This window comes from Pezoporus flaviventris, unplaced genomic scaffold (genome assembly GCF_033815535.1).
Source record: "Pezoporus flaviventris isolate CSIRO_AGI_PZ_B2104156 unplaced genomic scaffold, CSIRO_AGI_Pfla_v1 ptg000057l, whole genome shotgun sequence".
Classification (NCBI taxonomy): Eukaryota; Metazoa; Chordata; class Aves; order Psittaciformes; family Psittacidae; genus Pezoporus; species Pezoporus flaviventris.
In genome coordinates, this window is record NW_026892605.1 from 7,248,651 (window position 1) to 7,264,416 (window position 15,766).

Genomic DNA, 15,766 nt, shown 5'->3' on the forward strand with positions numbered 1-15,766 from the left:
TCTATCTGTTAGAGGATTGATCTTGAATCTGTTCAGATCTGCAGCATAATCTTGGTGCAGGATATGGGCACTACAGATAAAAAACAGGATGTAATTTTTTAGCCTGCTGAGTGTTGGTGGCACCTCAGCTAAAATCTTATGTCCAGCTAGGAGCAACACTGCTGGAAGCATTCAGCCAAGCTGGAGGAGGTTTACAGCAAAGCAACATGGAAGTCCAGTTATTTGAAAAATACAGATTGAGAAAAACAAGTTTTGCTCTAGAAAAAGAGAAAATGGAGTGTGTTATATGCCAGCTGCCTCAAGAGATTTCTGAGCTCATAGAGATACAGGCTAGCAAGACTGCATGGCTCCATGCTTGGGTCTGGAAAAAGGTGTGGAGATCCAAGCATTTCTTTGCCCTGGTTAACTGACTTTGAAAATCAGTATCCCATGGTCTTACATCACCTCAGTTTGAATGAAGCTCTTCTGCTTTCAAACTTAGATTTGACATCAAGTTCTGTGTCACTTCATACCACAATTTTCCATTCTCTCCACTTAAGCAGTACAGGAGTCATCAGAAAGAGATGGATCTAGCAGTTCTTCATATCATGAAAGGTAGAACAAGCAGAAACAGTCAAAGCAGCACGAGGGAACTTCAGGTTACACATTAAGAAATCTTAATTGCTTTGTGGGTGGTTAAACATTAGAGCAGGTTACCTACAGGGCTTGAGGAATTACTACTATCATTGAGGATATAAATACAGTCTATGCAGGAGAAGTGGCTTTGATCCTACTTTGGTGTAGAAGGATGGGTAAAATCCTGTAGGCTTTACTCAGGCAGAAATCATCTCTGTTTAAATGGTGATTCAGTGTGCTTTTCCTGGTTCAGAACTGTGCGAACACATTTATTACTCAGTGTTTGCAGATTAGATCTAGTGGTTCAGGCATGTGCTGGATTGCAAGAATTCCTGTATATTTTGGCCTAAAAGTTACTAAGATGACAGCCTTTTTGCTAAAGTCTCATCATGAATTAATCAGATTTGCTGAAGTAATTGAAACTAAGCCAGCTGCTTTGATGAGTTCCTTCTGAGCAACTGTAGTGCTCATATTTATGTCAGTTAAGTCTTTTTAGATTTTCATGACTGAAATAAGTTTTAGAAAGTCTGAATTCAATGTCAGTCTTTGCTTTCAAGTTCTTCCATTGATTTGGGAAATGTGTTTATTTTCCTTGTGTGTCAGTTCACCTTCTGAAAACAGGAGATGAAAATACTCCGTACACCTATATAGTTTCATGTTTAAAATGTTAGACTTTTTAAGGACAGCGGCTGATTCTAGTACAGCTAGTTTACAGTCCTGGAATAATGGAGCCCTGATCTTTTGTCAGGTTCCTTCACTCAGCTGTAAAAGAATGATAGATAAGCAAATAATTTTAGAAAACTAATAGCTAATACAGTGCTAGGGTAATGTGCCCTGACCAGCCTTCTATGCACATGAAATACCAAAATAAATTAAAGAATGATGGCAGGATTATAAATATTGGATAGGATTGAGTTTGTTGGGAGGGAGCAGTGTCCTCTCACTTGCAGTGGTGTTCAGCAGAAAACTGATAGGAAGAAAAGCAATACAAAATCTGTGGGTACAGGTAGGATCTAATTTTAGGTCAGTTACTAGAATTAGGAATATCAGGAAAGCTTTCATGTCCAGAAAACTCTTCTTTGAATCACAAACCTTTGCAAGTCTGAAAGTTTCCTTGTTATGTATTTTTACTTTTTATTTTGGCTTATCAAGAGAGTTATCTTTCTCTACAAACTTTTTCTGAGTTATATTCTTAGAGCATCATAGTTATGAGTTAATGTCAGCAGACAGCACTGCCTGCTTTTTCTTGCTCAGTGATTTCTGAAATGAAATTGAATACCATCTTGCTATGTCCACACACACAACTAGGAAAGAGGTACAGATATCAGACTGTTGCTCTACATATATTTCGTTACAAACAATGTAAAAGCTGAAATGGGTTTCTGCAAAGTCTTTGTCAGTTAGGATTGATTCTCTGCAGGTAACAGACTAGATGGAACTCTGGAATTCTCCTTTCCATAAGAGTATTGTGCCTTGTGTTTAAAAAGGTGCATTGAGAAAGTAAGCAAGGTGGAACAAAATTTAGAGCACTAAAATAATCATACTAGCTACATGGCCAGAAAATAATCTCTGCAGATAGAAGTAAAATTACTTGTATTACTTATCATGACGGCTCTTATCAGACCAAATGATGGGTGTTGTGGCTGGCAGTTTTCACAGGGGAGCTGAGGGCTGGTAAGGATTACAAATTTTATGTTCTTGACTGAGACTCTTACATAGCTCCATCTCTATTAATATTCTTGAACATGACTCACATCACCTTGAATTCCACCAGTTTTGTAACATTGGTCCATGTGTGTCCTCTGCCTCTAATAACTCTGTTGCCCTTTATGAAGGCAACTTTGAGAAGCCACAAGCACGACATTATTGTCAGTGCTGAGAGTCCATTTTAGCTCCACTGTCAAGAGGGAAAACGCAAAAGTCCTCATTAAGGTTTTGGATTTCCTTTAGTGCCCCTTTTTATTTTTTGGATGCCACTTCTCTAGAGATCCTGTCACGTCAATGAGTTTCATAGTCTTAAAGCTCAAGCTGTGTAGGATTCAGTCTCCAAATATCTTGCAAATATTTTGGGGGCAGGAGCTGCAGTCACTTTTGTGCGCTGTATGATGTTGTGTAAGTGTTGGTGCTCTATAAACCAGAGCAGGGAGAGCAAATTTTCCCCTTCGAAGGAGTAGATCTGTTTGTAGGAAATTGTTTAGGTTTTTTGCATTACCAAAAGTTTTAAATTCTCTCATTAGTAGAAATTCCTTCAATTTTAAACACAGTTCTTTGTATGAAACAAAACAAGTCAACAAAAAAGGAGGAGGGAGAAAGAAATTCATTGGCCATGATGCAGGAGATCCATAGTTATGCTTCATCCTTCTGAGATGAAAGGAGCAACTTCTGTTGGCTCTGTTATGCACATGATAAAATTGTCTCTCAGCAGAGGCACCTCTGCAACACATAGATTGTATTAAAATGGCTCAAGAATGGTGCCTTGAAGTCCTAAAAGACTGGCAGTTTTAAGGCCTACTCATTTGCTCAGCAAGGCATTTCAGCTTGCTGAGCATGAACAAAGTGCTGTGATGCGTGTCTAGACTGGGGTCTTGGAATGGAACAAAATGAGAAGACAGGTCCTCTGTTGCTGTCTCTCATTGGTATTTTTTCCAGTCAGATAGCTCTGGATCTGCTGGATGGTTTCCACAGTGTGCTGTATGATCATGGATTATAAATCTGTCTTTCCTTTGACACTGGATTCAGTTCTAATTCTTCTTCTGCGTGCACAACTTAGTAATCAAACTTGTGTCCTTTGACTGAAGCCATGGTTTCAAAGTTTCTCTTTCCAAAGGACCAGTGTTTATGAGGCAGAGCAGTGTATGTTTGGCTTCTCTTACTCCATGGGTTGAATAGACTAAGGCTGGTCCATTACAGGAAATCTTGCTTCAGAAACCCACAGATTACTTTTGCTGCAGCTTTTCTCTCCCCTGTTGCTTCCTTGCACATCTATCCAAGAGCAGCCTGCGTCTTGTCAGACTCACCAATATTATCCCCATTTCGTAAGTTGCCAAGCAGGAAAAAAGTCCAGTGTTTGAAATAATTTATTAAGTGCCAGCATATAGCTGAAAATAAGCACTGATGTGACACTACTGACATGCAGAATATCAGAAGCAACCACTTGACTGCTCTCTGAGGGAGATTGGCAGCAGTGGTGAAAAGCTGTAAATTACCTCTGAAATCAGTCATCAGGTGATGGAAAACTATTGCTTTTCAGTATCTTTGGCAATCTCACCCCCAGGTTCCTCCTTTCCCCTCAATGGTGACTGCTGGTTTTACTGTTTTTCTGTCCCTTTGCCCGTCACAGCTAAGGTCCTCATGACTACTGCTTGACTGAGCCAGCTGCCTGTAAACATACCAGTGATTGAGAGCATGGAAGCATGAGGGCACCAGCCTCCAGCAGCTTCTAGAAGTCCACAAGTGCCATTTATCAGGCCTTTTCACTGTCTTTAGCAATACAACCGTCTCTCTGCTAACTTCTTCTAATTACACCATTTCTGTCAAATGCCAAGGAAAATGAGTGCATGATGGAGTAGAAACATAATGTCATTCCTTGTGCATTGCAGTTCAGTGTCCCACTAAACTGTTTTCTGAGAAAACATCTTTGTTTTCTTTTCAGCAAACCCCTGTGAGCTCCACTGTCGCCCAATAGATGGCCATTTTTCAGAAAAGATGCTTGATGCAGTCACTGATGGTACTCCTTGCTTTGAAGGAAAACGCAGCCGAGATATCTGTATTAATGGCATGTGTAAGGTATTGGGTATGTTTGCATGTTTCTTTCTCTACAGTTTTATTTTATGAAGTTTTAGGAAAACTTTTTTATGGGCAGATTAAGATTTTTTTTTTGAGAATTGGGGCCAAGTACTCCATTTTACCACATTCTCAGTGATCATGGAAACAACTTTGTAGAAACAGCTTTTCCAAGTAGACATAAGAGTTGTTTCCATCCTTTTAATTAATCCATTAAGCCTGAATGCTCATTACCTCTGGTCCATTTTAATGCTTCTCTTCTTTTTCCATTATTCTAAAACATCAATGTAAGAAAATCTGTTTGTTTCAGTTTAACATTGCACATTATGTAGGAGTTCTGAACTGACTTGTTATAGTAAAAATTATTTCAGTTTACAATAATTGAATAATGCTGTACAATGAAATAACAGGCAGACACAGAGTATATAGTTCAGAAGTGAAGAATTAACATTCTCTGCATATTTTGCATCTTGATAGTAGGTGTTTAGGATGATGTTTGTTTGTGGCATTTGAAGGTGTGTTCTTGTAAATTCTGTAATACCCGCAGTCCTAATTTAGTGAATTAGGTTTTAGTGAATTTCTCACAAATAAAATGAGTACTTTACTTGTAGGGGATGTATTTACAACAGTTTATTTCTTCAAAGTGGGGATTTGTATGCTGTACCCCTTGAAGCCTGATAGCTTTTTTGCTTTTAAGACGTTTGGAAACAAAAGCAGGACTTGGTGTCTTGTGGAAACTATATTAGCTTACTGTAGGGAGCTTTGGATTGTATGTCTTAAGTCACTGTATCATATAAAAATGCAACTAGATGGGACTTCAAGAAGTCATGTTGCATCTCTTTTGAGAATCATGTTCCTTTTTTGACATTTTTTACATTCTTTTTTTGAAGACTTCTACTGATGGAAACTGCATTTTTAATAGATCATTGGTATACCCTCTCTGAAGACTTTCTATTTTGGTAGGATGCCAGCGCCTTAAGAGAGCAGCAATAAAAAATTTGTTTTAAGCTTTCCTAGCAGGACATGCATTTGTTAAAGGGCATTACCAAGACCCTGCTCAAATTCACAGTGAAGAGATTCTGCTTGACTTTGCTGAAACAGGATGGGCCTTTTAACTATCATGGTGAAAGACTTGACCTGGACTTGAACAGTTCAAGACAGGTGGAAACATGTCCTTAGCAGACTGAAATGTGTCGTAAATGCTGCATACCAAATCTGCGCTTTTGACCTTGGAAGAGGCCAAGTGGTACACTCAAGAGGCTCTCTTTATGATGTTGCACTTCTGTTTTCTGATTTTCAGCCCAAGTGGACTGGGATCACTACTGTAATTTTAGTTTCCATGTGCTTTCTGTATTGAATCTTGCCTGTGACAGTCAAATTTATACCTGTTAGAAACAGCAAAACTTAATTAATCAGAAGAGATAAAACAGAGGTGAAAAGACAGCTAATTCTAATTGCGCTTTCTAGGTATTAGATATACTTTAGCATCAATAGTTTTGGGGACTCAAAGTCTTTCTAAAAAATTCATCCAAGGTGCTGGTGCTATCATAAATACAGTTTTGACATCATTTCACATGTTGATTGCTGCTTCACATCTTAGGACAAACAGATTTAACTGGAGTCAGAATCATGAAGTGAACAGTATAATCATGCAGCTGCCACAAATGAGACCAAATTATGAATATAACCCAAATAGCTCACATTTCTAAAAGGCAGTGTGCTTTTGTCTGAAATAGGCACGCAGTATAACACTTGAGGAGAAGCATTTTCAAGCATCTCTACATAATTCACTAGCATTTTAGTCCAGCTAGTTAAACACAATACATACATTACAAGTCATGGTGAATAAGTCTGGAAATGCATTTAATATGATTAGTCTGGTACGTCATTCTTGTACTCCAATAGGAACATGTTGTTAGTATGTGAAAGAGGAGCTCACAAACATTAATGGCAATGTTTGTTAAAGTGCTGTGCTGGCTTTCAGTACTGTATCTCACAAAATCACTTCACATTTCTTCATAGAGCTGAAATAATACTTCACTTAGGTCTGAAATTGAGCAAAAGGTTAAAATGGTGACATGTTGTACATTAGATCCACTGTCCATATAGCTTACATGTGTTTGGTGTGCAGTGTAGCTATTTTTTAACAACTGAGTTCAGAGTTTTCTTAGTGGGTATGTCAAAACAAGATAGATTCAGTCAAGAATTTAATCTCCTAAATTCAGCTGATTTCAGTCTGATTTTGTAGTTTGCCATGGCTGTGTTAAAAGGAAACAGAAACAATTGTCTTATCTTGATAGCTAAATGTGGATTGAGATGCCTCATTTTAGCTGCCTGACGTGTACTGGATGTTTTCCTAGCCACGTTGGCAAAACCATAATGTGTGTCTTCAAGTACGAAATAAATACAGACAGACACTAGTGCTGATCCACTTGGTCCTTACAATTTGTTCAATATTTGGGTCCTAATCTTTTAGAAGCTCTGCCTATACCTCAGTGCAGAAGGAAGCCTTATCAGTCAGGTGTTGTTGGTATGGTATTCCTTTAGAACTTGCCTTGTAAATTCAAAGACAAGCTAGAAATATTAACTCATTGAAGGTCTGGCACATACAATAGCTGGGTCTTCTCGCAGCTTTGTCCTTACACAGAAGAGGATTTGCCTAACAGTGTAATGCTGTTAAATCACTCAGTGCTGGAGCCAGTGGCTTCAAAGTGGCATCTCAAATCTATCTACATGCCTTCAGTTACAAACATGTTTTTTGTTCCAAGTGGAGTAGTTGATAAAGAGATGAGAGATGGAATCTTTTTATTCCATTTGAACCTAGTCTGGCCTTCCTTCAGGTATCTGCTTAGCCCCCATCCTGTCATGATGTCTGACTTATAAACAGCCTTGAGTGCAGAGTCAACAAGATCTGTCAGTAATTTAATCTAAAATCAAGATATACCATGAGTAGTTTGCTATTTAATCGTGCTCCTCTATACTCATCGTTTGAGTGTCACTTTTTGCCTTTATTTAGAAGATCTTTAAAGCACATATCCTTTCTTCCTGTGTTTTAAATTATACATCACAAGTGCACTTTAATTCTTACAAGAGCAGTCTGTGGCTTCCCCAGTGTTAATAAGCAAAGATACAAGATACTGCACTGCCATCAGGGTATGTTGTTTGAGCACTGATGTATACATGACTGAGGAGTCTGGTTAAATTAAAGCCACAGCATCATCTAAAAGTGGAGATGTACATGGTGTATGCTCTCAGAATGGGCAGACACTGTGGGTGGAGGACCTGGCATCTCTGCTGTTTCTAGCAAGCATTCACTTTCCAAACAGAATTTTAATAGGCTTTAATGACCTTCAGTCATGCAAATCTGTGAGCTGTTCTATCTGGTAATTCACAGTTGTTACATTGAGAGACTAACATTGTATTGGAGAACTACACAGCTGTGTAGTACTAGAAAGGAAAATGTGTTGCTATTTTTTCTTTTGCTGAAAGGCAGATTACACATCTCACATTTTTTGTAGTAGCTTTACTACCTGTCACTATGATCCGTCTCCTTATCCCACTGCTAGCTCAACAGAACATTGATTCAGACCCGTGTAGACAAATTATAAGAGAAATAGGCGCATCAGGACACGTTTCTCCCCATTTAAGGCAATGCTTTGGCCAACATGAAATGAACATGATTTCTTTCTCTGGAGATGAGTGGGGGAAACAGACAGAAGGAAGAGCTTAAAAGCTCAATGTAGCATCCATATAACTTTGGTAATTCAGGCAGTGCACCCCACCTGTACCCTTCAGCAACAGCAAAGACTTTTTGTATCTGCCCCCAGTTACCAATCTGACACAAAACTCTCTCTGTCTGGAAGTGGCAAAAGGGTAATATCTCTGACTGTTTTTTCCTTTAGACACTGAGCAGCAGGAAGGAAATTGTTTCTCCTTCCTGTAATGCAGCAAGGCAATTCAAGTCATTATTTCTGCCTCCACACTGTGTGCTGGGCCCAGAAACAAATCCAGTCTCAGGTCCAAAAGGCTCTTGGTGAATGGGGCAACAGCAAAGGGCTGCATGGCAGGGTGCTGATTTGCACTGCACCTGCTGTGGCACACAGTGGTTGCTGTAGCACAGCATGCTTCACTGGCAGAGGGTGCACAAGGAAGTATGTGCACCATATATACAAATAGATGAGAAATATGCGCACAAATATACAAAAGATTCAAAGCCTAATGGCTGCTATTTTTTTTTTTTTTTGGCTTGTTTTATAACCTGTGTTTAGTCTCTGTATCACTTTTAACAGGCAGTTTGCCATGAAAGTTGAGGCACGTGATTATTTAAAGCAGTTTTAGAAAATATGGCTACTGCATATACAGAAGAATCAGAAGAATGAGAAAAGCAAGTAAAAGGGAGGAGGAAGTATTTAGAAATAAATGGATGACAGAAATAATAAGATACTCACTGAAGCGGGAAGTAAAACTGCTGCAGTGGAAATTAAAGTTCATGTAAATGTATTTAGAATGAATGACTGCTGTTTAGTCTGACACATCAGAATATACACTTTGTGATATTTATTAATGGCCTTGTAAGGTGAGGCCCTGTTGATAGCTCTGAAGGTCATTGCACTACCAGTCGCACCCCAGAGCTAGGGAATAAAATGAAGGCTTTATTTACTCTAACACAGTGAATTGCCTGCCCTGCCACAGTTGTCTGCAGTGCCACCATGCGTAGGTAAGACTGAACTCTGATCAAACTGTTTCAAGTGTCAGAGGAAAAACAAAATACAAGCTTCCACAGTTAAAACTGGAAAGGACAAAGGATTCCCTTCATGTCATAGCAATGCCATATTTTGATGCCATGAGTGTAGAGAAAATGTCGGCTGATTCTGACTGAGATGATATGACCCATGTATGGCCCATGCAGAGATGTTAATTAGCACCCCAAGGACAGTTATGATACTGTGGACCTGCCACCCCACTCATTTGCTTGTGCCAGTGCAGTAGTTTGGGACTAATTGGTTCAGTGTTTGGGGATTTTTACGCTATGTGACACCCACAAGGGAAATCTGTTCAGTGATGTTTCTTTCAAAATGTCTGATTGACAGTGGGAACCAGATAAATTATTATTTCTGGATGCAGCCACTCAAACAAGCATGAACAGTAAATGAAGATGAAGAGAAACCTTTTCAAGAGCACTGATTTTCTACCAGAAAATGCTAAATTGGTATAATATGTATAATTTGAAGTTGTAATTTTTTTAAAAGAATTTCAAAAGAGAAACTCCGAAACACTCATTAATAATATTTTATATAGCAAAACATGAAGTGCAAGGATTCCATTTCCACATTTTCCCCAGCTTTCTGCTTAATAGTGAATATGTGGATAGAATGGAACATGAACTTTCAGGACTCTACAGAGGGGCTGGTTACTCCTCTCGTCTAATAACAAACCTGATAATAACGACTTTACTAACTGTTTGTAGATGATTAACAAATGTACTGGTAGTAAAGACACTGCAGAATGCATCTCTTTAAGAAAATAGCTGCACTCTTCTTTAAATTCTTAGGAAGTGTTAAATATAAACAGCGGTGCATCTGTAGATAGCAGATGAAGAGTCAGATCTGAACTCTTGGCAAGATAAAAAAACATCCTGCACTTATCACATTGGTGTCTGTGTACTTTAAATACTTCATTAAATCCATCCTTGGTTGAATAGCTACATGTTTGGAGTCAAAAATATAGCTACCTTCTTAATGTGTGCTTATCTCTGTAACGTTCTGTACTGCTTGTAAACGTGGTACTTGGTGCTGAGATGTGTCTGTGTGAAAAACATTACAAAACTTCCCCGTTTTTGAAAGTAGCCTTCTCTGAAAGGAGAAAGAAGCTGAGGCTGATGCAGAACCTTTTGGCATGGCCAGCGTTTTTCAGAGCGGGTGTTAAAGGTGCTGGCTATTTGAATCCTTTATGAAAATGCACTTGACATGGTTTAACATCATTTGTAATTTGAGGCCTTTACATGCTTCTGGTTTTGCAGCTTCTTTAGCTGCTTATTAAATCACTGACACATAGAGGAAAAGTTCAGGTGTTTCTCAAGCTGCAAGTGACAGAAAAATATTAAGAGAATTGCAGCAGCCTTTATACCTAGATTAGTCTAATAGGTGGATTTTCCTCTTAGAAGCTTATAGAAGATTACAGTAGCTGAGGTACTGAAGGTAAAGCAAGATCCAAATCAAAAGAGGGGATACCCAGATTTTCATACATCATGAGGGTGTTAGACAAGTTGGCAGGTATTGCAACTGAAAGCTTATACTGAGAAAAATCAGCTGAGAAAACCTTTACATACCATCAGACTTACAGCTAGTCATCTAAATCATGAGATGGGTGATTTAGGCCTCCAGATATCTTAGATACTATTAACAACCATTAAGTGTTGGATATTAGGTTGTGTTCTGCAGTCTTGCTAGTTTTTAAAGGAGAAGCAAAAAACACCCCAAAATCAAATGAAGATATAGTTGAAGTTTAAAAACATCAGTGCACATAATTTTTTGTTTGGGCAAGGAAGAAGTTTTGTCCTGGCTCATTATGAATAAATTTTTCTCTACTTTCTCCTTGTAGCAAGCATGAACTGGAAAATCAGAACTTTACCTTGACCCATTTTCCCATGCTGGCAAGCTGGAGATGTGGCTGTCACGGGTATAAATGTTCATGCCTGCTGAAGAATTTCTCTTTGACAGATGGTTTAACTGCAGTAGAGGTTCTGCACTGTCTGACAGCCACAAAAGGCTGAGCAATGATTTCAGTTCTTTTTACTGCATTGTATTCCTGGGAATTCATGGATGCTTCTATGACATAAGAAAGCAGACGCAAATCCTAGATGTATTGGCTGGTGCTAGATGTTGAGGCCGTTTGGGTGACACATTTTCATCTCAAGTGACTGGTCACTACTGCATGTTTCATGACATGGTGGTGGGTTGTTGCTTGTTTGATTTTCACTTTCATATGATACACAAGTTTGACCTACATATAGCCATCTCTATTAGCAATTCCTGTATATAGGATATATGCTCTACTACAAAATGGGTTCTCTTCCTCCTTAGAGGAGCAGTGTAACCAAAGGCAGTGATACCTGAGCTTTGAGTATTTCATGGTGGAGGCCACCTTTATTCTGAAACTGCTTTTCCTCCTAGGCTGTCGGCTGCGATTATGAGATAAATTCCAATGCAACTGAAGACCAGTGTGGAGTTTGCCTGGGAGACGGCTCTGCTTGTCATACAGTGAAGATGATGTTTAATCAAACTGAAGGATTTGGTAAAATGGGCTCTTTTAAACTCTTCAGTTAGTGAAGTCATTTCTCTATATAAAAAGGATTAAGTATTTCCCACAGCAAACTGAGTGATCGATTCGCATAGGAAATTGTAAATGGATGTTTCACAGTGAATGATGCTTCTGCCAGAAATGATCTGTGGTCTGTGCTTTTTAAGTTCACCTTGCATAATTAAAATTATGTCAGAAACCAACAGGCCTATGCACTTTACACAAATAATAATAAAACCCAAAATAGCACGTGTATTTACAAAATCAGTGTAATTTACGACTTGGAAACTTTGGACCAAATCTCTGGACAATGTAAAGCACCAAGAAAATGCTGGGATGAGTGGTTTGGGGATTCATTTCTAAGTGTCATAAATCTGATACCATTTGCTATAGTGACCATGCACCATCTCTTCCTCATGCAGGGCTTTGCACTTGTGGTTGCTCTGAATTTTTCTGTGGGATGCCTCTGGCTTGAAAAGTAACTCCCTGAAGGGTTAAAGTGGTCTGAATTAGTACTTGGAGGACTGAGCCTTTCTTTATAACAGTAGGGAGACATTCAGGCTTTCAATTACCTTGTAAGATAGCATGTGGATGAGTAGGAGGTAAAGGGTCAAGAGAGTGGGAGACTGAAACTGAATGAGAACCATGGCGGTGAGCTGAAGAGACAGCAGGATAAGCAGCTTTGCCGCAAAATGAGGACAGGAGAGGGAGAAGTGAGAAGACAGGGCACCAGAGAGTATGTTCAGAGCAAGGTTTCTGGCTGAAGAAAGAGGCTGGTGCAGAGATGGGAAGTGTCAAGAGCACTCGTTGGTATCATGCTAGCAAGGAGGGAGAAACATGAGTGAGGGTTTGACTTTGAATTTCCGTTGTTTTGGGGATTTTTTAATCAAATAATTCTGATTTGCGCAAATGTGACCTGTGCTAATAACTTAGAGCTGATAAGATCTGATAAGGTTTTCCAAAGACTGGGGAAAAGCACTTAAAATATTTCAGGAATTTCTCTGTACTGTGTACTTGGATTTGCTCTCCTATGCTTCGTATCCCACAGGTGAACTGTGAAAATGGCCTGCAACCGTGCTGTAGCACAGGTTGTGTGTATGTGTGAGACTTACAAAGGAAAATAGAGCTCCCTCTCCTTCAATACTACAGACATCCTCCAGTCTCTGACCTTTTGCTTCTGCTACTGTAAATTTCACTCTGCCTTTGGCGATGTGTGGGTTTACCAAGGCTGCAAATGATGTCAAGTTTAGTTTTGAATAACAATTTTACTAAAAAGCAACGCATGGAAGGATAAGTGCCTCTTACTTTATTTGAATTTATTTTGTGTTATATCTTCACTTAGTTTTTACTTGCCCCTTACTAACACATACTGCTAAGGGATACTGAATGTTAAATAAAATTATTTCATTGCTTTTTTTAGAGTCAGTAAAAAATGGATTGATTTTGCAGATTCTTTCCCCTTCTACAGTCATTAACTCCATTGCTGATGAAATAAGGAAAAGTGTCAAGAAAGGCAGAGTTTGGTGGGTTTTTCAGCCTACAAGATAACGTGTGGGTCTAGTTGATGTTGTGAACATCAAGAAAAACGTTGGTGTTAATCAAGAAAAGGAAGTGGTTTTGTTCACAATGTCTGTCTTCTTTTTGTGTCTGATAGGTACTGTGCTGTTCTGCCTTGCAGTACAGATTCATGGCAGAGTGGCTACTAACAGTTCATGTAAATGTGAAGACTTCAGGCCCATAAATTCAGTATAGGTAACAAAACTGGACCAAAGAATGCTTCCAGTCACTGATGAGGAAAATTTGAAGAGTTTTGCTGTGCTTAGTGGCACAGAGAGATAAAAAAATCAAAGCTAGTATATTTTGACTGAAAGCTTTATTCAAAACCTAAGTTCGGTAGGGTGCTTCTTGGGTCTGGTGCTGCAGCAGTGTGTATTCTGTCTGCAAGCAAAGTTGCCAGGTCAGACTAATGATAAGCTAGAAAGTTTTAATAATTCAGCCTTTCACTGCAGGGCAGGATGATCACTTTAACCTGAAGTCTTACTGCCTCGTGCTCAGAAAGAAAGGTTTAAAAATATTTTTATATTTTATTATTACTTGTATCTTTTACAAAATCATTTGTCTTTCCCATGGATGCAAAATGGGAATAGCGGTCAAGGGGCTCCCAAAACAGCCAAAGGAATGGCAGCATCATCTGTGTAATGGATTCCATTACAGTTTCATGATAGAAAACAAATCAGAGGCCTGATGTGCACAAATGGTCTTGGCTGTTGGCATTAGTATTAGCAAGTACCTGGGTTGCAGCTCATTTTCAGGAGTTTTGTTTGAAATCTTTTAAGCTGCTGCACCTGAACTCTTACAGCAGAAAGGCTGCAACATGAGCAGGCCATCAAAAAGCAAGTTGTGGGCCTGGTCAAAGAAGTCACAAGCTCTCCTGTTTAGAAGTTGTCTAGCTTTTATTGAGGTAGAGTATTTAAAATAAATACTAGTCCTAATGAATTAAATAAACTAAATTCTTGTTCTTACCAGTGTTGTGATAACTGTGAAGGAGTAGTTCAGCAGGACTGTGTACAGCAGAATGCGTATATAGGTACTGTGTGCAGCAGAATGTTTGCAGTGTGGAAACTCTTTTGGAAGGAGAATAAATTGTGTTGCTGGATGGGAAGTATTGGAGTAGGAAAAAGGCACAAGGGACACAGGTGTAGGAATGTGGCAACTGCAGGGAGTGTGTATTAAATGGATAACAAAAAGGGGAAATGAGGATGTGAGTATCAGACAAAGGGATCTGCCTGGGAAGTAGGAGAAGCTAGGTAATCAGTGGTGGTCAGAAGGATGGGTAATTGTGCTGTCTTCACTCCTTTGTTTGTGAAGGGTGAAATTCTAGCAGTGATGGACAAACAGGAAAACTGTGACTGTGCTCACCCTCCTAACCTGGAGGTTTATCTTGTCCCATTATCTCTTCACCAGCCTGGCTGGGACCGAATCAACATCTGCCATGGTCTCCCTGCTACATGTTTCCTTCTCATGGAACTAAAGTGCACACATAGATTTGGGACATGCCTGAGCCTAGCCCCGAGATGGAGTCAGGACATAGCTGTGATGCAAATGTTGATCTGAGACTGAAAGGTCTCCTGGATCCACACTTAGGATACTGTCTTTAGACTATGATTTTTTTTCCCATTACCATCACACACTGCAGTGCTCCCTCTGGAAGCTGTATGCAACCATACCTTGACTTGCAAACCCAGTATGCCACCGGGAGCCTGTGCTATTTTCCATGTGATGTTCTTATGGTAGTACCTAGAGCCTGGCTTAGAGAAAAATCATTCCTCAGGAACACGTATTTTGAAGACAGAGAAGCTTGCAGAAACAATAAACTGCAGAGCAGGATGGGAGTTGTTGTGATAAGGAGAAATAGCCAGATCTGATTATCATCTGGTCTGCTATACTGTGCCAACAACTGGAGTGAAATTACTCCTCTCTCGCAGTAATGGGAAAAGAGAAACAAGTTCTTCAGTGCTGATAGAGCTGTGCCTACAGCAAGGGTTGCGTGAATTTATTCATGTTGCACTCTTGTCCATGTTAGGAGCATAAAGATTTGATTTTAATTAAAAAGGGAGAGATCAATAGTGTCTGAGAGCTGCCATGTCACAGGTGTGTGATAGCACCCACGATATGGATGCTCTGGGATTTAATGAGCACAGCAGGTAGGTTAGCTGACATTTTGACTGTTATTGAACCTCAGATCTCTAGATCCTTATCAGATGAAACCATACAACCATGAATAATTATATAAACATCATCCATATAATTTTAAACAAAAATTTATTGTGTTGAGTAACAAACTCAAAAGCTTGCTGCTGATTAGGTTTGCTTTCAAAAGCAGATAACGTTCATTGGGAATTAGTCTGAGGTTCTGGGGAATCATGAGGAAATTTAGGTAGTCAAAAAAGCAAAAGCCAGGGAAAAGTGAGTGTGCTACACTGAGCAAATATAATATCTATGACCAGAGAGTTGCAATATGCTTTAAATCAGGTTTACAAGCAATAGCATGCGACTCAGACAAACATAA

General features: G+C 39.3%; 1 protein-coding gene across 1 annotated transcript in view; it reads left to right on the forward strand.

The window, feature by feature from the left end:
- ADAMTS12 (ADAM metallopeptidase with thrombospondin type 1 motif 12) overlaps positions 1-15,766 on the forward strand; it is a 155,935-nt gene that overhangs the window by 104,035 nt on the left and 36,134 nt on the right. The window contains exons 13-14 of the mRNA XM_061469538.1: positions 4,268-4,401; positions 11,571-11,691. Of these exons, the coding sequence (XP_061325522.1) occupies positions 4,268-4,401; positions 11,571-11,691 (255 nt within the window). The remainder of the gene's footprint in view (positions 1-4,267; positions 4,402-11,570; positions 11,692-15,766) is intronic.